Raw genomic sequence first — 23,936 nt, 5'->3', positions numbered from 1 at the left:
AACAATCCGGATAAGCGCAAGTAAGTACCATTTTGATTAGCCGTCGTACCTACAATGTTTGTGCACTGTGTAAACAATAAGTGACGTATACGCGCGAGAGATCACTTCCGGCGCTTACGTAAACTACGCCAGAGCGCGTACACACCTCACGCATCGGATGCCGTGCGCGCGCTCAAGGAAGTTGGACATAGTGGTGTATTAGAGGTAAAAAATTATATAAATACTGTTCGGTTTCTCACACAAACCGATCGTTTCATGTCTTAGGACATCAATGCCGTAGAGTTTAATTTGGATTTGTCTGTGCATGTTTTTTTTACTCTCATAGATTTTGTTACCATTGCCATGCATTATATGACTGATAGACTGCAACGGCTGGAGTTAAAAATCATTGTTTGTGTTCTGCTGAAGAAACAAAGTCACCTACATCTTGGATGCCCTGGGGGTAAGCAGATAAACATCAACTTTTTGGGTGAACTATCCCTTTAATGAATCAGTCTTGATTTACATCATAGTCTGGGTCTTAGCATCTGTACATTACTAAAAATTAATATAAAGCTTTTTCGTTAGGAAAATTTTATGAGAAAAGAGTGAGCCCTAGTTTCACCACACATATCAATACCTTCAAAATATCTTTGAGCTGAACAACCTCATCTCTAAGCTCATCCCGCTCATTTCGAATGGCATCAGAAAATTCCTTCTGCCTTTCTAATGCCTGAACAGCACCAGAAGGGATTTGGCAAAGATGCGGGGAAGAGGAGAAAAAGAAGGGGAAAGCAATGAAAACATCAGTGCTGCAGACAACATGAATAGTTTGGCAATGACAGACAGGTTGTAGCAGGAAACAGATGTGGAATCTAGCTAATCTACAATTATATGTTTGAAAGATAAAATTATAATTCTCTTACAGTGAAGGTAATGACAAATACAGTTTTTTTTACAGGAGTTGGAAACTGAGGGATCATACCCCAATTTTTTTATTCTTCCACTCAATAGTTTCCTGGAGGTCAGAAATCTCCCTAACATAGCCGTCTTGCTTGAGCCGTAATTGACGGATCTCCTATAGAGAGGTATTGTGCATGGAAGAAGACCAAAGATGAAGGAAGGAGAAAAGCTGTTAAAGCAGATGGGCAGATAAGCCAAGCATTTGAAAAAGACAAAGGTTTTAGCACAGACATAAATACTACAATACTCACAGTGAGCAGTTCTTCACTCTGTTTCAACGTCTCCTTCAGTTCACTGAACTGAAACTGCAGTATGCTATGAGCATGCTTCTCTCGTTCAAGGTCCTAAAATATAAAACTGCCTTTAGTGGTTTTTTACCCTTTAAATTGAATATTTGTACACCATTCTATTTCAATCATAACATGACAAAAAGATTACAAATAATAAAAAATAAAATGAATGAATAAAATTTCCAATTAAAAGCTCTTCCTATTGTAACAATCTATTATTTGTGGCTCGACAACATATTACAACAAAGCATTACTGCAACTTCTTATAATGCACACCTGACTCTACAGACCTTACACTTTTCCTCAAGCTCACGGCGTGTTTCAAACAGCATCTCCTCCAGTTCCATTAAAGAGTCTTTCAAAGTGTCCACTTCATACATCATATTGGTCTTCTCATTGTCCAGCTGTGCATTGGAGACCATGGCCTTACGGTACTTTTCCTCTACTTCCAAAAGGGAATCCTTTAAGAAGTCAGACACCACAATGAAAACCAGTAAACACTCACAAACACACGTCTGTGCATGCATTAAAATACCTCAACCTCTACATCAGTCTTGAACACAATTTTAAACAAAATTTCTCCTTAAAATTAAAATCGAATCAAGCTAAATCATGAAGAGGGATGTGTAACAATATGTTTTGGAGAATAAGATAAAGTCAAAGATGGAAGCAAGGCAGAGAAAATGAGGCTATAGACTTCAGTGGCATAGACATATAAACATGCAAGATCCCAATATCACATCATCTCATCCTGTTTCTGATCAGCCACTCGCTGGTTAAAAAGCACAAAATTTGTTGTTCCTTTGCCAGCACTATCATAGATAAATCAAACAAAGCAGGTTCTCGCTGGGCTTTTGACTGGCACTGCCTTTACCAGCCATGTACCTTGAGCTCTTTGAGGTTCTGCATGTGCTTTGCCTCCACATCTTGAATCTGATCCTTAAGCTCATGGATCTCCTGAATGAAAAGCATGAAGAGTGAGGATGAAGAGGAAGGATAAAGGATGTAGTGGAGGAAGAGCAACGGAAGGGTAAAGAACACCAGACTTTCAAATGAATTACTGTGCAAAAAAACAAGTACAAAGCTGTATAAAATAACAGTGAAACAGATCGTAGAAGGTGGTCAGTCCTGCTCCTGAAGAGTTCAACACAAAAACATCTTAGTTATATTGTTGAGGTGTGTTTGATTGGAGCTGAGACTTTGTTGGAAGGCAGATCACTAGGAATACGACTGAGCAACAAAGAAAGTGGAAATTGTGTTCTGTGAGCAAGATGAGTGATGAAAACGAGCAATGAGTTCTTATCAGACTAAATTATATTATAAATAAATGTATTTATAAAATATGCTATGCTACAGTGCTATTAACTTGGATTAATTTGCCCAATATGTAAACAGCAAAAGCATACCATGAAATCATGGGATGATATCATGTGGTTCTATAAACCTGCTGCTTAAATTTAAACTGGCACAAGACAAAGAGATCAGGACACACACCTTGATTTCCCTTATGGATGCTTTTGTGTCAGCAGAGATGGATGTATCTCCACTTCCTCTCCGTGAGGACGTCCCACCCAGAGAGGTAAGAGTGGCGCCAGAAATAGTTGAGGCTCGTGAGGATCCCTAAAAATACAGCAAGTCATAGGTCACATCCCTTGGTTATGGAGTTTATGATGAGAATATAGGCTTAAATGGTTAAAAAGATAAACAAATTGGCAAAAAATCACAAACCTTTTCCAAGTAGTCTCGCTCTAACCTGTCATCAGCCTGTAAATAAAAAAGATGATACACTTGATAGTCTTGCAAAAATCGAGTCAAGCCATCGAGTCTCTTATTCATTCATTCTGATTCATGCTGTTCCTTGAAGACATGCAGTTAACACAAAAAAGTTAGTAAAAAATATATTCCCATTACAGGAAGAAAATCAGTCCAAGTCAAGCTGAAAAGATTCAAACCACAATGATAGTATTTGATCAATATGCAACCATCAAGCAATTCTGTAATTAACAGAGTGCTGCGAATAGGTCTTTTTAAAATAACCTTGAATTATAATATTAACAATTGGAAATTTCTATCAAGCATCATGACACGCATCAGACTTCTGTGGTTTTCTGCACATAACCACTTTTCTGACCACTGACCATCTCACATGCAGACCATCACCTCAATTCAACATGCCACTGTTTGTAACACACACACACACACACATTTAAACCAGGGCATCAACCACCACAAATCACATGAACCCGAACATTTCACTCTCATACCATTGACAGCCTCCCGTTAACGTTTGGCAGGTCAGGAATGACCACACGGTCAAGGTCTCTAGAGAGGCCACTGATACTAGCTGAGCTGTGCATAAAACTAGCCACTGAGCTGCTGCAGTCCTCCTGGAAACCACCAGATGGCAGCAATTAACATCAATGCAAGAGGTATTTCAGCTATTTGTGAAGTCTCAACTGTCCAAGTTTAACAGTTGGCTTTTTGCATGCACCCAAAGAAAGAACGCACACAAACACACACATCACCTCAGATGTCCTTTCTTACACTGTTAAAGTAACTCAATCCTACTTAATAAGGTAAACATCAAGCAATTAAACAATTTAACTCGGAGACTAAAAGCATATTCATCCACTGATTTAGCTAGAAACAACAATCAACTTCACACAATACAGGATTTATGAGACATTAAAAGCAAAAGCCCCAATGAACTGGACGCTTGCAGCTGTAACTGAATCGGTCACTGAGAAAGCAACTTATGAAATATAATTGTGATAGTCCATGATCATCTTGGGCATCAGTGACCGTGAAGTTGCTCACCACTGGACTTCCGCACGCAGAATTTGCTCTGGACGAAGTCCTAGAGCTGGAGCCCAGGAAACCACTGTATTCAGAGGACTAGAGGAACACACACACACACACACACACACTATGAGAATGTGAAGAATCAGAGAGACAGAGCAAGAGAGACGATATACACAAAATGGATTCGAGATTGTCAGACATTTCAGGCCTGATACAGTCAACACACATCTGTAAGAGTCTCCACAAAAAAAATTAAAAAAAATTCAAAATCTACAAGCAGTACAAATTTACAAACCGAAAACAAGCTGGTAGAAAACTACCCACTTTGACAACATACATGCCTGTCAATGTCTTACACATCCTTTGTTAGAGAACAAGCTTGACATGAAATACTTGATATTTAAATTTGTGACATACTGCATCTAAAATCATTTTAACCTGCATTTTGTTCATTTCTTAAGATTATACATGCAGTTATTAATTTGAGAGACAACATGCAATATTTGTACTTTTTAAGTGGTACGGCAAATCAATTAAACCAACTAGTGAAATATAATAGTTTACATATATAGTTTATGACGATTGCTAAAATATATGTAAAAACACCTAAAATACACACTTTCCTTTAAACATTCATGTCAATTTTAACCAAAAATCTTGATGTCTATCAAAAGATAATGTCATGTGACAATGTTAAGATTGTCAGCTACCCAAATATAAAGCACTCTTAGCTTTATGGAATTAGCAAAGCCTTTTAAAAAGCATTTCAAAGCATTTTTGACCTGCATTATAGCATTAATTATTATGAAGAGAGAATATTACAAATTAAAAAAAAATCACACTTGTTGGTTAGGGAACTGAATCCACAGGTTAATAGGGTACAATTTTCATGCACATTTACAGTTTAGCTCTATCATTCTTACAGCACGAGCACTGGAGCGCCGAGAGCCACTGTAGAGACTGTCCTCATATACAGAGCCCTGATGAAGGACAGATATAAACACACAGCAGAGAAACAACATTTTTATCACCTTCTCACGCCTTGAGGTCTTACCCATAACCACTCTGTGCAAGTGAGCATGCAAACTCTCTCCACAGCCTCAGTTCTCCTTTTTTATGCACAGTGTATCAATAGTCTTTCATCACATTCAGATGATCACGTGACTCACGTCATTTGATTTCTGTCAGGTTGGTGGGGAAAAAAGGTCTGTAACTAGTTATTAAAGGTGAAGTGTGTAATTTTTCAATATTTTTATTCATTTTTATCCCAGTTTAATATGCTGAGATTGCTATTCATAGGATAAAACCCCTTTTAAAATGTCAACTGACTGATGAGCTAATAAAGTAGAAGTTAGAGCAAGATCACAAAATATTGGTTAAAACAGTCAAAAAAAAGTTGATATTTTTCAATATCTACCAGGAAAGATGCATTGTAGTCATTAAAATAACTATAATAGGTTTTTGGGAAGTCTGGTTGGGAAAACAATTAATCAGCACAAACCCTAAAGACAACTAAACAGACAGAAGAGATGAACATTTCAAATCAAATACAGCGTGAAAGTGGAGAATAACTACAATAAAGGTGAACATGACAGGGAAAAATGATACAAGAAAACAGAAAGAGGGGATTTAAACAGTGGATAGATACTCAGCAGCATGGAAGGAGCGGATGAAGATGACAGACCTGGTAGCCATTGTAGGAAGGGGCTTGAAGTTTAGAGGAATAACTACTGCTGCTGTACAGTACAGATGAATAGAAGGCTTTCTAAAATGATGGGAAATAATGTAGATGATTGAATGATGAACTGATGAAGACAGAAGCGTGAGAGATGTACAGAGTGATGGAGGGAGAAAAATGTTTTACCATGCTAAAATGTGCAATGCAGGGGCATCATGCCAGCTGAGGTCAGGAATGGTACTAAATGGGCTTTTTCACACTTGAAAATGTTCACCCAGGATCATTTTTTGTAACATTTTTGCAATAATTATCTTATTTCATCCTGCACACTGTTTATACATCACCCAGGGTTGAGACTGCACAGTTCACATATCTGGCAGTGTAATTTGGAGATAAAAAGATGTTAACACTACCTATAGGGCAAAAATGTTTGTGTGAAAAGCCATTAATTTTGCTACAATTCACATGCATAAAACCGTTGCATAGAAACACACCTGTATTAATTAATCAATAATTGTACATCTACTATTTTACAAGTAACTACCGAAATCCCAAACTCTTCAGGTTATTTTATTTGGTCTAGCTTGTCTGCCGGACGGGCCAAGGTATGCTGGTTTCTCAGCTTGATTGTTTAAAACCTCTCTAAAACCAAGCAAACCAGATTAGTCTAAACAGGTTGGATTACCAGCAAATCAGCTAAAAGTGGTCAACCAATATAGATAAAAAAGAGACTGTTGCTGTTATTGTTAGATAACATCATTTGTCATCATTGTATCATTGTAGTGATACGATGCTTCAAAAAATGATATTTTACATAACATTTACTGAATTAAAAATAAATAACTTGAATATAAAAATGTATTAATATAAAAAAATTGAAATTGTAAAATACATTTATACTATAGACAGCAACTTCTTGATTCTGTAATATCAATAAATAAATATAAAATTAAAGTCCTGGTGTTGGTGCCGAGTGCCGACACTTTTTGGCCAGTGCTTATCATTGTAAAAAAAAAAAAAAAGAAATTAGTCCAACCACTATGTTATTTTTAACAAATCCATCATGCTTTTTCAAAGATTCACTCCACTCATGTTAGATATATTTTCATGTTAATCACACAAAGAGATGCTGGATTGAGACCCACCGACTGCCGATCAAGTTTAGAGGAGCGAGACATTTTGCTCTCATCACTGAGTCTGGAGCTCTGCGCACAAATACACAGAGTCCAGTTTACAATCTTCACACTGATTTGTACCACATCACACCAGAGTTAGTCACACTACTGCATCATGAATTAACACCACAGACTCCTGGATGTCATAATAGGTGAACCAACACACTAGTTAATACTCAAACACCATCATCACACGGTTTGCCACTAACCCGATTAGACAATGTGCTGAGATCATCGTCATAGCCATTGCTCTGTGGGATAGACTAGAAGTCATGATTGATATTACATCTTCTTGTTACAGAACATACATGTGACGTGCATAAGTGCTGCGAACGTACAGTTTTGGAAGAATGTTTCTTCTTTTTCTTGGACTTCTTATGTGAGTGATAGGAGGAGGCCTGGGGAAGCTGGACAGGATGGTGGGAAATGGAAGTAATATTAAAACTGCAGAATTAACTGCTCAATACTTCATGGTTGTGAACATGCAGGTGAAGATTCAGACACTTCAGAGATATAACAGAAATGTTATGGTCATATGGTCATATTTGATCAAATCCAGAAGACAAACCACACCCCCTTCATTTGTAATGTTGATGAAACACTTCAAAACATCACAAATGTAGCATCAGGTATTAGCTATACTTAGTTGAAACACACCACAGTGCAAAAACAAAACCATCTTGTGAACTCAATTATGTGCTCATTCACAGGAACCTGAAAGTAATGATATAACATCCATGCCCGAAGAAACATTTCCCACCCTGAGATTCTTACCACGCCGTAAGCACCCGCCGCATCCAAATCCAACTGCCCAGACAAACAAAACCACCATCAGCATGAAGAACATTTTGGACTGTTTTATAACCTTAGACAACACACAGCGAGCACACACTCATATAAACCAACAACAAACACTCTGACCGACAGCACAGAAGGTTTATACCAGAGGTGTCGAACTCAGTTCCTGGAGGGCCGCAGCCCTGCAGAGTTTAGTTCCAACCCTGCTCCAACACACAAACCATGTATTTTTCCAAATAAGCCTGAAGGACGTGATTAGCTGGATCAGGTGTGTTTAATAAGGGTCGGAGCTAAACTCTGCAGGGCTGTGGCCCTCCAGGAATTGAGTTTGACACCCCTGGTTAATACAGTTTATAAGGAACTATAGTTACACTGATACTGACCCGTATGTTGCTCCTGCTCCCCACTGACATCCGTTCTTCATCATCTGACACCTTGATGGACAAAAAAAAAAGGTAAAATTAGATGGAGTACACAGTTAGCAAGAGTTTAAAGACATAAAACTCACCACTGTGTACATAAACAGCAAATCAGTATGTGCTGTGAGCCCCAAAATAAGTCTGACTTAAAGTAATTGCATTTGGAATAAAATCCAAGTGTATTTTTTTTTTATGAAGGACAAACTTGTGAAATGTTTTGCATGAGAAGTGTTTGTGGAAGTGGTTTAGGAGGACAGACAGTTAAAAGACAAAGGTACAAACCGAAGCATGTCTCCGTGAGACACGTGTATATTGCTCACTGTCCTCCTGAGAAGAGAAGAGAAGAGAAGAGAAGAGAAGAGAAGAGAAGAGAAGAGAAGAGAAGAGAAGAGAAGAGAAGAGAAGAGAAGAGAAGAGAAGAGAAGAGAAGAGAAGAGAAGAGAAGAGAAGAGAAGAGAAGAGAAGAGAAGAGAAGAGAAGAGAAGAGAAGAGAAGAGAAGAGAAGAGAAGAGAAGAGAAGAGAAGAGAAGAGAAGAGAAGAGAAGAGAAGAGAAGAGAAGAGAAGAGAAGAGAAGAGAAGAGAAGAGAAGAGAAGAGAAGAGAAGAGAAGAGAAGAGAAGAGAAGAGAATAAGCAAGATGGCAAAAGAGGCACACAAGACTCAGCAAGAAAGGCTGAGCAGTTTATGCAAATCAGTAATAACTGATGCAAGAGCAATCATGTAAAAAAAAGGTAAACCAAAAACTCAAGACAAAAAAAGTGAAAAGATGTAATACATTCACATTTACGTTCTTGGGGTCAGTAAGATTTTATTTTTACTTTTATTCAGGAAGGAATGCTTGCAATTTATCAAAAGTGACAGTAAAGACATTTATAATGTTACAAAATATTTATTTTATTAAATCTATACTGTTCTTTTGAACTTTGTTCATCAAAAAAAATAATTTTTTCTCTAGTTTTCAACATTGATAATAATAAGAAGAAATGTTTCTTGAGCACTAAATCAGCATATTAGAATGCTTACTAAAAGATAATGTAACACTGAAAACTGGCTGCTATCACAAAGCTACATTTTAAAATAATAATAAAAATGACCAATTCTAATATTCCACAATATTACAGTTTTGACTGTATTTTTATCAAATAAATGCAGCCTTGGTAAGCATAAGACTTATTTCAAAATCATTTAAAAAAATCTTATTGACACCAAACTTTTGAATGTTAGTGTACATTAAAATATCTACAATGCCAGGAAACATATATAAACAAAGTTTTATTTTATTTGTTGAAAAGTTGTGAAAATGCAAATCATGTAGAGGTATTGACCTAGTGTAATGACATGCAACCCTGATATCCAACATCAAACATGCTAATTATTAACAAATAGAACATGAACACATCCTGTATTGCAATCCCTATCATGTAAAAGTCACATGCTGATGAAACTACAGGCTTAGAAAATCTCAAAACAGTGAATGTACCATCCACTGCTCAATGTCCCCCCATTTGTTGTCCAAGTTATCCAGTCCATAGTATTTCTAAAAAAGAGAAATGCAGCAGAAACGAGGAGAGAAAAATAAGGGAAGTTCATGTAACAAGAATGCAACAGAAGGAAAGGAATTAAAGTACAGTATTTAAAAAAATGGTACATAAGTTGTCACTGGGGTGGTAGGTACCCTTTCAAAAGGTACTAATATGTACCCTTTAAGGCACAAATATGCACCTTGTAGTGGTAAATACAGTACAAAGATGTACCATTTGAAATGGCACCACCCCAGTGACAGTCTTTGTACCTTTTTCCTGACTGTGTAGAGTAGAACTACAGCATCAGATGTCCTACCTTCTGCACCTGATAAATCTACATCACAGGAGGCCAGCAAAACAGGATCAGATGAGCAAATGAAAGAAAGCCACCAGATGGGGAAAGCAAAGGGAAAAAGAGAGGGCATTGATTATTTGACATGAAAGAGAGCTAACCGAGTGGAAGAGTGTGTGCTCAAAGATAATGGAGCGAAAAGGGAAAGCTGTTTTAGCAATTTTAAAGAAGTTTTAGCAATCCGTCAGCTCAGTGTCATGTTACCTGGCCTTACAGATAAACTTACAGTTAGAGAAAACAATGGCAGTTCACACACTTGACTCAAAGAACACATAAAGGTCAAGTGGATCAACAAGCAGCAAAATTCAATGCCAACACTTAACTGTCAATCAGGAATTTTAAAAATCACAATGAGAGTTAAAAAAGCATCTGAATTATGTCATGCAACTGTTCAGATATCTGAGAACATACTCAAGTGTCACCGAGGGTCGTGTGATCTGGTCTATGGGATGACAGGATTCTTTCCACTGATGTTTAAAGGGGTCATGTGATGCGATTTCAATTTGTCCTTTCTCTTTGGAGTGTTACAAGCTCTTGGTGCATAAAGAAGATCTGTAAAGTTGCAAAGACTAAAGTCTCAAATCCAAAGAGATATTCTTTATAAAAGTTAAGAGTCAACCACGCCTACCTAAAACGGCTCGTTATAACACGCCCCCACATGTCTACGTCAAGATGTGGGAAGATTTGCATAACACCGCCCAAATGTTCACGCAAAGAAAGAAGGCGTAACTTTTATTCTCGCTGTAGTATTGTTGTTGCCGCGGCCGCCATGTCGTGAAGGCGCTGTGTGTTTCGTTGTGAAAGCGAAACTACTTTGTTTGGCCTTCCAAAAGAGGACAATATTCGCATCGTCATGCCTAGAGCTGATCCGTGCTGGTCGCTGAGGAAATACATCAACTTCGCGCTGTGGATCGCCGGATCGGCTTTCACCGTGGACGAAGCGGAGTCCAGCCCGGGTGTCGTCACATGTGGTTGCTGCAAGCACGCCGGCTGCGCCGTTCTCAAGCCCGCCGGCCGTTCCTCACTCTAAGTAGACTACAATGCCGGCTGTTCTGACTCACAGACTGCAAGTACATTTTCATATTTAAAGAATTTGCCACTGGCGATTCAAATGCGAGTTTTGGGCAGTGTAGAGTAGCGCTTGTTGTTTGTCATTTCTCCGATCACAAATGTAGGTTTTATGTTTACGCGGTGCGATGCAACACGTAAAAAGACAGCATAAGTCATTATAATCAGTACTTATGTCCCCACTGGATGCAACAAATGCCTCGTTAATATTTTGTCTCGTCGCTCCAGCCGGACAGGGCATCACAGTATGGTAGGGGCGTAACATTTCTGTCACCCGCTTGAGGTATTCGGCCAATCACAATGCACTGGACAGCTGGCCAATCAGAGCACACCTCGCTTTTCAGACCGATGAGCTTTGTAAAAAATCGACGCGTTTCAGAAAGGCGGGGCATAGAGGAGAAACAATAATGTACAGTATGTGGAAAATAATGTTTTTTGAACTTTAAACCGCATAAACACATTTCATTACACCAAAAACACCAAATAATGTTCTTTTTAGCAACATCATATGACCCCTTTAAGGTTTCATTTGGTCCACTAATGATCAAACCAATGAACAGCACTGGACTAGTATAGCAGTGTTATGTTTACACTAGTACACTTTTGTACGTGTTCTTGTCCATTACTTTTTCACAAGTAACAATAACATCAACAGATAAGCTGAAGATTCTTAAAATATCCAACTACTATGGTTTGGTCCCCACAGTATATTTTGACACTTACAAATGTACTAACCTCCTGCTAATGACATAACTAAACCCTGTTAATAGATAAAACCTACACAAAAGCAGTTTTCTAGCTAGAAAAAAAATACATCTCTTTAACAGTTGGTTGTATATTTTGATAATTTAATCAAGAATTTAATCTAATTATTATATAGTCTAAACTATACAGTGCAATAGTGAACACTTTCACTCTTACTTACTGAAAACCTACAGAATCTCACCTAACTGGTTTCCCCATGTGTATTTGCTCCAGTTTTGATGAGTGTTTATTCATCCAGTCCTGTACAAAACGTCTTCCTTTGAATTACCTTTAACACCTTATGTATCAAATTAGAGACTTTCCCACAACATCAATGCTCTTTTGTTTCTGCACTCTCACAGAATTAGCCAAAAAACTAAGAAATTGTTAGGGTTTTAGAAGAAAAGTTACCATGTTCTTCAAAAGGTACAAAATAAAACTTTTTTCTAATAAATCGAAACTGCATCTGGCACAAACCCAATAAACACCCTTGATAGAACCAACCTTTTGACTAGCACAAAACAGTTTCAGAACTATTCATTAAATTGATAGGTCATAGTCAACAAATAAACCCAGAATAAAATACACTTGATCAGATCACCCGATGCTAGTTAAACTAGTACAGAAAATCAAATGCATCAATCAATCTGTTACTTAATTATTAACACAGTAGTAACATAGTCAGTAATTTCGTATCTTTCCATGCTCATCTAGTAAACTTAATCTCACCTTCCTCAGCAGAGGGGTCTGGAGTCTCCCACTGATCACTTCCCTAGCCCCTCTTCGCACTAATCGCTTGCAGGCCATCCTAATAGTCTCAAAGAGTCCCCATCTACCTCAGGACTGAGGGAGACAGAGACCTTCTATGATTCCAAAGACGCACTCTGCCATAAAATCCAAACCTCCACAAAGTCTGGATTAAACTCTTCCAGATCTATTTTATGTCACAGCATCTTCAATCTTGAGTCATTGTGTTTGCGATCAGCATAATGATCACAGCCAGATAGTGAGAACTGAGTGGAAACTGAATCTGTTAACCCGCTGCAGGAACGGCTGAAAGCTCATAATCTACTTTTAAAGACTTGGCTGGAGATTTAAAGCCACAAAACACACACCCTTAACATTCACACACACCTCCTGATCAGACCAGGCTTAACTCTGAATGCTAGCTAATCTCTCAAGTGTGACCTGGGTATGCTTAAAGGGATGTTTATCTTCATTGCATAAGTTTGTATCGTCTGAGCTCAGGTATCACAGTGTGGGTTTCTGGTTGTCCATTTACCTTCGAAGGACCCTGAGCAACTTCATTCATATGCACTTAATCAAATGTCCTTAGATATCTTAAGGAATCTACAACTTGTTTAAATTCATGCATCTGAACCCATGCCATTCATGTCCTATTTACTGTGTGCAGTCAGCCGTAGCAAACCAGCATCAGCAGTCACAGTGCATTAACACTAATTACCCAGAATTAACCATACGCATATCCATGAGTTGGAACCAAATGTTGCCATTTCTTTAAATCCAGCTCTCTTTACTATGAGGAACGTTAAAGCAACAAACTGATATAGTACCAAAAGCCTGACAAAACAAATGAATAACTCAACATCTATAAAGTCTGTTTGTAAAGACTTACAGTAACTGTAATTTAACAGGGAGTTGAGAATGACCTGTAATCTTAGGCCAGAATTAGGGGTAAAAGTACAAAACCTGCAGTAAAGCTGCAGGGTACTACAACAAAATGAGCATAAATCCAGGCCTTTTTTTCATGAGTGTTATTTAAGCTATTTGAACAAATTCCTCAGACAACCTAATCAAATTAAATCAATTGCATGTTATTGTACACTTACAAAGTGGGGCATGAGTTAATACTATTTTCATAGATAAACCTTTTTTTCTTTATTTCTTCAGTGGAACACGAAAGATGATAATTTGAAAAATGTCTCAGGGTTTTGTTTTTCTTTTGTCCACGCACTTAAATTAAAAGGGGTCTTAAAAACATTGGACCCCACTGACTTCCATTGTATTGGCAGTTGAAACAATTTTTCAAAATATCTTCGGTGTTCTGAAAAATACAAAGTCATACAGATTTAGACATGAGGATGAGTAAAAGACAGAACGTTATTTTTTGGGTTAACTCTTTAAGCTGTATTTAACATTGAATACTTTTAAGTTTGTTTTTCTTTGTAAAGACCCCAAAGTGCTCATGTAACCTGTAATATTTCTGAGCATTAGCTGAGTAAATGCTTAAGTTCAAATGGGCTCTTAGAAGGTCTTGACCCAGGGGGTGATTAACTGACCCTGATCCCCATTACCCAGCCAAAACATGTCCTTCAAAGCACAGAGCCCACAATCATGATGAAGATTAAACAAATTGAACATAATCGGCTGACAGTGTTGTGCAGGAGCAAGTCAACAAGAAGACCATAAGAAAGATTCGGTTTTGAGAATAAAGGCCTTTTCCGCTGGCAGTTCAATAGGAAAACACCTTGAAAATATTTTGAGTGAACAAAGGCCAAGACTGGATAAATATTATCAGCGACAACGTTTTCAAAAACGCCAATGCAATTTTAAAGGCCTACAAGCTCAACACACTCTTGAACTGTATTGGAAGGTTCTCCTCCTGTGTTTCAACACATTGTGTAATGCAGGTTGTTTACTTTGTGTGGTGCTTTTAGTTTCTTAACATATGACTCTTGTTAGTAGGTGCTGTGATTATGACACCAGTGAAAGGGGACATATCCACTATACGCACAGAATGGAGTTAAGCAGGTAAGCGCATGGGGATGGGACTTTTCCGGAAGTTAAACCTCCTCAAATCTCAATCTTACAGGATAGGTCACATGTTACTGGTGGGCATGTCAAAACATCTATGTACTGGAACAACACTGTCATGCTAGAAGGTTTTCTGAGCCCCCTAATTAATAAATAAATATATAAAGAATAAATAAATGCAATTTCTATAAAGATGTATATTATAGCTTATAGAATATTATAAGAGACTTGAAAAGCAATATGTAAAAGTTGATACAAAATCAAGACCAACATCACATTTAGCAACGCTAAGGCCTAAATTTCAGCCCAAGTTTCAGCCTTCAGTGATTGTATTTCTTCACCTCTTTCTGTTGTCTCTCCAGTTCTCTCATTCTGATCTCACGAGCTTCTGCACGGGCCGCCCTCTTAGCTGCCATACGGGCTTCAGCCTGCAGGGGGCGGATGGGGAAACAGAGAAAAAGAGAGAGGTAAAGTCATTAAACCATAACCAAGAGAGCATGAGCACTGTAGTAAATGCAAAAAAATAGAGGAAGTTAAATCAACACACAAAAAACTACTTATTAAATTTCTTGTAATGTAAATTTAGCAGGAGGTTCACAGGATATATACATTTCCTATATTACATGATTACAGGAACATGTTTATGTATCTCCTCCCTGTCATTAAGTTTTATGTACTGTAACTGTATACTCCTCAGACTGCACATGCTATGAATGTGTTTGTTTACATGAGTATGTATGTGTGTATTTGTGACTTTAGCTCATCACACTTTGAAAGTCCTTTTAACCCTTAAATGCATAAATGTTTCACCAATCATTATTACATATTCGGGTCTTTAGCGACCCGGACCTATATATCCAGCACGGATGGACCTCTAACTGCTGCAATAGCAAAACAAATTCTTGATATTTTAAGAACAATTACAGAAGAATAAAATAAAGCATATTTCGTTACCTTTTGAAACTTAAAAGGGTTCAAATTGAGCAGATGATTTTACCATCGCTGTCATCGTCAGAGCGCACTTCCACAGTACATTCAGCATCTGCCTCACATTCACGATCTCAACCATATTCTCAAAACTATCGTTTTCAATGACTTCATATTCAATATTTTGATCACTGCCATCTTATTCACCACATCCAGCATCAAATGGCAGTGACATTTATATTTCATTGCGTATAGTAATTGCTCTGCAGTAAAGCCATTCAAACCAGTTACATTTTTGCTGATAATATTCGTTTGTTTTTTGTCTGCGGTAATTATGAGTGAAACATCACATCATCATTGTGTATCAAACAGTGCCACCTTGAGGAAAAAAGATGCATTGCACAAATTGAGTAATCAGATATGTAAATATTGTCGCGCAGGAAAAAATACTTACACATTTACATACCTTGGGTCTCTAGAGACCCTATACACTTTTTTACAAAAAATTTATCAGAAAATAGGCATTCTTTTACATTTTACTATTTTTTTTCTTGTTATATTGTTTATAATGAATAGATTGAGGAATACTAAGAAATTTGATGTCTAAGTTTAAAAAATTAAGGAGGTAGAGGGTAGAGAATGATGTCCCGGGTCGCTAAAGACCCGAGGTATGCATTTAAGGGTTAAGGAAGAGACTCCTTTAAGGCTGATTTATACTTCTGCGTCAGACCTACGCCGTAGCAGTGTATTATCATTTATTATACTACATAGCATTATACATCAGTAGTTGTCCGCAACAAACAATGTTGATCTGCCATGATACAAGTCCTTGTGGAGATTGAAAGAATGCATCATCATCTCCTGTAAAGGCTACGGCGTAGGTCCGACGCAGAAGTATAAATCAGCCTTAAGGCATTGGGGGGGAGAGAGGAGAGAGAGAACACACTTCCTTCCTGCAGATGACGCCACAAAATGTTTAACAACCCAAAAAAAGAGAAAACCTCAACTCCAGTATTTCATCATAGACACTACACACTACCACAGTGATGTCTGCAACTGAAATCTGCCCATTTCCCCCCCCAAATCCTGTACTAACAAGTAATCTTTACACCAGACGCATGACTGTAACACTCACATATTCCTGAAAACACAGCAAAGTATTGATATTTATGTTTTACCAGGAAAAAAATAATGTTAAAAATGTTTAAAAAAAAATTAAAACAGTGGAACTACTACTCCAAGGGGCATGCAAGATTTAAAATGAATTCCTGTGTTTGTTAGCTGCTGGAGAAATCCATAATGACGTGTTCCTGAGTAAATGTCAGATCATATCTTAATGTCTCAGACTGAGGCCTTCTATCCTGAACACAGTCACACAACTTTCCAAGGAAGCAGCTGTTTCTCACCACAAAGGTCTTGCGTCCCTTTTCCAACAACGATGTTCAAGAAATATTTTGCCAAAATAAATATTTCCACAGCTTCAACCACTTCTTGTGAAAGAAAGTGATGGCCTAATTTTACTTTTAATTTTAGAAACTTTTCTTGTAAATTTAGTAGTGAAGGACAAGCTTCTACATATTCTTTCCAGTTCAATTTAATATACCCTTGCTAAATAAAAGTATTAATTTCATTCATTCAAAAATAAATAAATAAATATCCCCAAACTTTTGAAAGGCGGTGTAGTGCAAGTAATTGAAACAATCACACTTGCAAAGACATTTCCCATGTTGGCAAATCACAGCACTATTCAAATAATCAAATCAAAGCAGCAACACAGGACAAGAGAGGACAAATAAATTAGGAATATTTAACCTTTCTCATACTTAATGAGTGGTGCTGTGCAGTTGACATTCAACATCAGAATTAAACATCCAAATCTGAATTCAAGAAATACCTTTATATTGAATATCACTATAGTTGTAAACAGCAAATGTGTGACCATGTTATGTTAGTACTGTTGTAATGAAGGCAGATAATTGTGTAGAAGAACTGCCAGGGCGAAGTTATTACAGCCAACCCTGGCAATTAAGCAGCTGTCCAAACAGGTTTCTAACAGGTTCTCACTAATGTCAACATATGATTTCCACAAACACAGCAATCCACCTATGCATACATGCTTCTTTAAAATAACAGTTACCACCCAACAGGGCTCTTTGACTGTGCTGAAAATGTTGAATAAGATTTAATTTTGAAAAAAAAAAAACTAACCATCAAGGGTAATAGAGTATTCAGAAAACTTTCAGGAATAAATGCACTTTGTATGACTGCGTGACTAACAGGGTAACCAAAACTATGCCTTTTTTGACCATAGCAGGAAATCAGAGGGCTGAGTCATTCCCAATTGAGCCTGGATCACACCCTTCCTGCACTTTAGCAGAACAAACCACTGATCGTATGAACGCCCATCACTGCTTATTTCTGATGCGGAGGGCATGTACATGTGCACACAATATGATTTACATGAACAAGATAATCATTCATATTACTGAACCAAATCTTTTGTAGTACATGTCAGTCAGTGCTTTACAATGCTTACAATATACCCAAGAAAACAAGGGTTTTGACAAGAAAAAAAATACATAAAATGTGCATAGGCACCTAAAAGAAGCAGGTTAGCAATCTTAAAGAAAACATGCACTATTCAACCCTCTGAACTAAAACAAGCAGCTTTTATCATAACTCATATTCATATTAAGGCCTACCTTCTTGCAGTTATCAAAGTACACCATGATATCAGTCACGGTGAGCATATGATAGCCTGGGTCATCTGCATTTTCCCCCATCATGACCATTTACACACTCCTATCGCAGAAGAGGAAAACACACTGGCCTATTTCACACACCTCTCTCCTCTCACTCTCTCCTCTACAGCTATTTTTAATGACCCAAATGGAGCAGGTTCTATCAATAAACCCAAAATGCTCTAATTTAATGAAAGTTCTGTGACGTGGATGTTCTCAACGGGAACGAAGAGCTAGTTCCACTGCTGTCTGGTAATGAACCTTTTTTTTTTAAACAGAAATACATAGTTTAATTGCTCTAATTGACCACAGAGTACATTCCTTCACGTTATTGTCAACAGTTACCAAATTGAGACTTAAATAAAGGTGCAATTCAAAGGTGTAATTTGTTAAGTAGTAGATACGGCCCTATCTTGGATGCACACAGTCTGCTGTGTCACAAATGATGCACTAGACTATGCACTTCTAAAATGCACTCTACCGTCTAAAGGGGGTCGCACACCAGACGAGAAGCGCAGCGCCGCGCCACGTCTTTAAAATTCGAACACATTGTTTTCTACGAGAGTACGCACACTGCCGGCGCCATTCGGCGTCTGTCCGCGGCGCCCAGCTACGACTCAGGACGCTGTTCAAATTACTGCCGCGCCACAGAGCGCCATCTGCATAGTTTTATATTAAATAACATCATATTTGTCTCAAATCGTTGTTAATACATTATACCAAGATACCACTTCTTCAAAATACTACATACATTAGTTTTACAGCTTGAATAAAATGTAAACATATAGAATTAAATGTATAATAAACGTAGTCCTTTTAATCTTTTATTTTTCTCTTGAGACATTTTTACATACGCAAAATATTACAGTATTGGCCTATGTAACATAGTTGCCTAGACAACAGATACAACAAAACAATAACAGACTTATCATAACACAGATTCTTTTCACTGATTAACGTTCAAAACTCAGCTATTATCAATTAAAATAATATATTTAAAATAATAATAAATGAAGTTAAAACCCACCCATCTTGCAGCTCAGAACTTGATTCGAAATTGAGCTCGCGCGTGTAGAATGTGCGCGTCCGGTGTGCGATACCTCGAGTTGTCCTAGACGGGGCGCTGCGCTTCTCGTCCGGTGTGCGACCCCCTTAAGATTGCCATCTAGCATTGCAATCTAATAACCCCTCCCTCTCATAGTGTGTGAACATTACTCACACTAGTATTGACACTAAAACATGGCATAGAATAGTGCATAAATACACAAATTGGGAAGCACCTATATTCTCATAGATGCAGCATCTGAAAAAGTTGGCAGTTGGCATTTGCAATCAGCCATGGTTAATGTGTGAAACTCGGATGAAGTGTTGCTAACATGTCTGAAGCATAAACAGAGAAATGACTGTTTCTACTGACATTTTTTTCCAAATCACAAATATGAGCATCTCCACTTCATTTAGATTTAGTTTGAAAACAGGGCTTAGAAAAAGAGATTTGTTATTGCAACACTTTAGGAGCTGTTCACACAGAACGAATTCACTTGTTCCACCGTGCTACTTTTCAATTGTTTTTGAATGTAAACATGCTAGATTGACTGTTGCACTTGCGCCTCGTGTCTTTTGCAGCATCTCGCACATTACTTTTCACTTTTTAAAAACTGCACCTGGAGGCCTTGCAAGGTCCAAGCAAAAACATGTTCTGTGTAAATGGCCCCTTAGAGTTTAACCAACAGAATTGATGAATTATTGTGTATTTGGATTTTTTTCAGATAGATGATTGTGGACAGGTTTACTAAAATGCCTTGTTTGGTGCCTTTTAAGGTAGACATGCAGGACAAGCCTGTCATTCAGGAGTCCCTGGGAGTTTGATGAATGCCAGGACAATTTGAGCCCAGAGTTCTTATCTGTTGACATAAATACCACAGAAGGAGATGCCAAGCTGGCCAGATCTCTCTCTCCCACGGCCTCTTGTACCAGCATGCCAGGCTGAGCGGGTACACGCTAATCATCTGGACTGCTAACAGACTAGCTGTAACCGAAAGTTAAAGGAACAAACCGAAGATATGCAATACAACTGACTTGAGGCCCTCAACTGCTCCTTGTTCGGTGTGTTTTGGACAGTACTCTGGAAGCAGAATTTACTAAAAATGTTGACATTTAAAAAGAGACATTATTAACTCCAAAACTATGACTTGTATAAACCAAGAGAGTCCCTAGGCAGTTTAATTCATCTAAATGTGGAAAGCTCAATATTAAAAATGTGTATCATTTTGCCATCTGTGTACACTGGATTAGCGGTCTTCAGCATGAGACATAAACAGTCTTTCTTACTTGAGTACTAACGTAAGAGCCAGAGACTGGAACATATGAGATCACTGGAGACGTCTGCCACATTTCTGGTCTGCCCATATTAACACCTACATAAATCGTGCCAGCCTTCCATTTCAAACATAAACCAAACAATGTCTGATCTGTGTGTGGTGGGTGCATATTTTAGCAGGTTCCTGGGATCTGTGGCAGAATTGAATATCAAATCTGAGCTTGCTCAAAAAAGAAATCACCATGTAGGGATAAAAAAATGTAGGAACATAAATTTGGGTCATTCCGAGCATGGAGAAAATTATGACAAAAAATGTAAAACAGCTAAAATGCATAGTATATTATCGCACAGCTTTATATATAAAGAGTACTGTATGCGAAAATTGCATACATACAGTACTCAAGTAAAACGATATATACTATTTAGCAAATCTCGCCTGCTTGATTGTTTACATTATTGCAAAATGCTAACTACATAAACTATATAACTATAAAATGATAAACTATATTACCGCCTAACTCTAAAAATGTATTCACCCTGATGCCAAACCTATACAGTATCTATACATTTGACAAAAATGTCAATGTCAGGGTGACATTCTTTCTTTAGTACAAATGCAAAAGAAGATATTTTGAAAAATCTCAGTGTGTTTTGTTCATACAATGAAAGTAATTGTTATTTTGGCCCTATAATTGACTATATGTAAAAAACAGTTGAAACATCAAAATATTTTCTATTGTGTTCTGCAGAAGAAAGTCATATAGGTTTGAAAGAATTCTCTTTCCTTTTTTTTTTTTGGTTGAACTATATCTTTAAATACTTTCCTATCCCAGTTTCGTGTGCAAAGGTAACTAAGTAAGCCATTCATATCGACTAAACTAAAGAGTGCAAACACAGTGGTTTTGTGGTGCTATCAAAACATTAGTACTTTGTTTTAGCAGATCGACATGTCCTGTTCTGTCTTAACCAATGATGATTACATCGTTATTTTGCCAATCCCTTTAGATGCCGTTAGTGGCTCAGAAATGCCACACTTCACTTTAAACCCCGAGAAACCAGAGGCAGGGTGATGTTTTGAAAAATGCTAGCGTGCGGTCTCAGATGACTGCACACAGAAGCAGCTCTTTACGGAAAGAGAAGACCTAGTGTACTTGGCCAACACAGAACACTTGCTTCACTGACCACAGAGTTACTTAAGAGCAAGAACAAGCCTGTGAGAGAAACTCCAGCTTGTTGAAATGAGGGAGTGAGAGAGAGTAGCATGATGGTGATGAGTCAAAGGTGAAATTGCATCTCATCTACTGGTCTCTAGTTTCTAATGTCATTCAATGTGCTCTCTGTTTTAAGGCCAAAAAATGGTTGAAGGTGAACTGGGTTTACACTGCAGAATAGCCAATAATGCTGTAGATTTCCTTATAAGAGATTTAGGGCCAGATTTACTAACAGCTTACGCCAGCACAAAGTCTTTTGACGTTAAAATAGTACTGCCTGGATTTACTAAAGATGCGCAGGGAAGAATTAGCATTGAAAAGGCGTGGACAGTTATTTTTGCACCTGAACTTATTGAATATGCATTTAGAGTTTCTCTTTCAGATGCAAAATTTATGGGAGGAGAGTATTAAAATGAATCACACAACGCGATTTACTAACGTATGCACCCATAAAATTACTGGTATTTGCGCCATTATTTAACGCCCTAAAAAAGCATGTCTTAAAGCAGGCAGTAATTTGCGCTGCTCTTGGTAGATTGTGCTGGTCATTATGGAAATGATCTAGCTGCGTCTGTGTTCTTTAATGTCCACATTGTCAGTAAATCCCCCACAGAATTTTCCCCTCCCATCGGCGCCTTTATGGAATTGCGCTCTAATGCTAATTTGCCGTTTAGTAAATCTGGCCCTAAGACTATGAGTCATAGAGACCAGAGCTGACAAATTCAACAGACTGAAGAAAGTGAAGCACTTTTCCTGTTCCTAAGATTTTTTTTTTTTTTTTTTTCATTTTGGGTTTATCCTACATTTATGTGATATCCTAAAATTCACAAAAGTACTTGCATGGAAAACCAGCGATTTTAATCAAGTTCTTTTTTATTTTATTTATAAGTTTGTAAGTGTTTTTGAACTTCTTTTTCAAAAATTTTAAATAACAGTAAAATTTCTATTTTAGCATCTTATATGGCCCATGAACATTAAGTTAAATGAGATGGCAAAGTCAGCTGGAGTCAGCTCAGTGTAAAAACAGAAGATGAACTGTATTACTTTGTACAGAGGAATGAGCAGTGTCCTTGCAATTTTACCGACTTTTTACACATTAAGCTGTTTCACACCTACATTTGTCAAATAAGCAACAACTTGCACCAAGTGGCTAATCGGAGACCAGAGTAAGAGTTTGTCTGAATGTGCATTCCTTTCACTTTAGCACACAGTCTTATCAGAACAAAATCCACAACATGACCTTGTACACCAAGTTAATAAATCATGAAAAAGGGACCATTTTCTCTCTGTGTGAGTTTTCTCTCAGAGTTGCTCAGAGCGTAACCCTGAGTGAAACTAACAGAACAAGAAGAAAAACAAAAGTGATGTTTTTTTTTTTGTTGCATATAAAGGATTACCATGCACATCAAATCCAACAAAAAACAATATTATTTCGAAGAAATGTTGTAGGTTACACTGAGAATTATACCTGAAAACATCACTGTATAGTGCACTTAAAACCCTATGACCGTGCTCATATATTACGATTACATGTATTCATTTAGTAGACATTTTTATCCAAATCAAGTAACACTAAAAACATACTTATAATCCTTTAAGATTTATGTATTTTAACATATGAAATTTTCATCTATTTGGACTAAACTTTGTGACAAATGTCTGTCAGTCATACATAAATGAAAAAAGAATGAGATTTCTGTAATAGTACTATAACTGAAAGTGTTTTAAATACAAAAGAACCAGGTTTATATACTTATCAATAAATCTAATACATTTTAACTAATTGAATCTTACTTGTTCTACAGCTATCCTTATTTAAACCATATTCATACTTTAACTGATTATATTAAAATTTATGCCAAGCAATTAAAAAAAAAGATTTACATAAAATCAAATCAAATAAATACTAAAACCTAATGATAAACTATGTCATGACTAATTTTTGAGTGTAAAAATGAGCAAACAATTTGTGACAAGAACAAATAATATTCATAGTACACTCTAAAAAATGCTGGGTTAAATACAACCCAGTGCTGGGTAAAATAGGGACAAACCCAGCAATTGGGCTGTTTTGACCCAGCGGTTGGGTTAAATGTTTAACCCAACCTTCTGGGTAGTAACCCAACCGCTGGGTCAAAACAACCCAATTGCTGGGTTTGTCCCTATTTTAC

General features: G+C 37.4%; 1 protein-coding gene across 21 annotated transcripts in view; it reads right to left on the bottom strand.

Moving 5' to 3' along the window:
- LOC107670703 (intracellular protein transport protein USO1-like) overlaps positions 1–23,936 on the bottom strand; it is a 36,694-nt gene that overhangs the window by 6,681 nt on the left and 6,077 nt on the right. The window contains exons 2-20 of one of the 21 annotated variants that reach the window (XM_016463392.1): positions 14,908–14,994; positions 9,944–9,961; positions 9,585–9,641; positions 8,387–8,431; positions 8,069–8,119; positions 7,662–7,694; positions 7,226–7,294; positions 7,097–7,138; positions 6,858–6,917; positions 4,958–5,014; positions 4,050–4,127; positions 3,497–3,619; positions 2,961–2,996; positions 2,727–2,852; positions 2,118–2,189; positions 1,523–1,693; positions 1,194–1,286; positions 965–1,057; positions 620–712 (exon numbers count right to left, since the gene is read on the bottom strand). In XM_016463392.1, the coding sequence (XP_016318878.1) occupies positions 620–712; positions 965–1,057; positions 1,194–1,286; positions 1,523–1,693; positions 2,118–2,189; positions 2,727–2,852; positions 2,961–2,996; positions 3,497–3,619; positions 4,050–4,127; positions 4,958–5,014; positions 6,858–6,917; positions 7,097–7,138; positions 7,226–7,294; positions 7,662–7,694; positions 8,069–8,119; positions 8,387–8,431; positions 9,585–9,641; positions 9,944–9,961; positions 14,908–14,994 (1,404 nt within the window). Of the gene's footprint in view, positions 1–619; positions 713–964; positions 1,058–1,193; positions 1,287–1,522; positions 1,694–2,117; positions 2,190–2,726; positions 2,853–2,960; positions 2,997–3,496; positions 3,620–4,049; positions 4,128–4,957; positions 5,015–6,857; positions 6,918–7,096; positions 7,139–7,225; positions 7,295–7,661; positions 7,695–8,068; positions 8,120–8,386; positions 8,432–9,584; positions 9,642–9,943; positions 9,962–12,520; positions 12,614–14,907; positions 14,995–23,936 lie in introns of those variants that run through there. The other 20 variants (XM_016463395.1, XM_016463394.1, XM_016463393.1 and 17 more) reach the window with 20 other exon arrangements.

This window comes from Sinocyclocheilus anshuiensis, unplaced genomic scaffold (genome assembly GCF_001515605.1).
Source record: "Sinocyclocheilus anshuiensis isolate Anshui unplaced genomic scaffold, SAMN03320099.WGS_v1.1 scaffold1278, whole genome shotgun sequence".
Taxonomy (NCBI): domain Eukaryota; kingdom Metazoa; phylum Chordata; class Actinopteri; order Cypriniformes; family Cyprinidae; genus Sinocyclocheilus; species Sinocyclocheilus anshuiensis.
The sequence above is the reverse complement of the archived record's forward strand: the minus strand, read 5'-3'. Positions and strand labels throughout refer to the sequence as shown.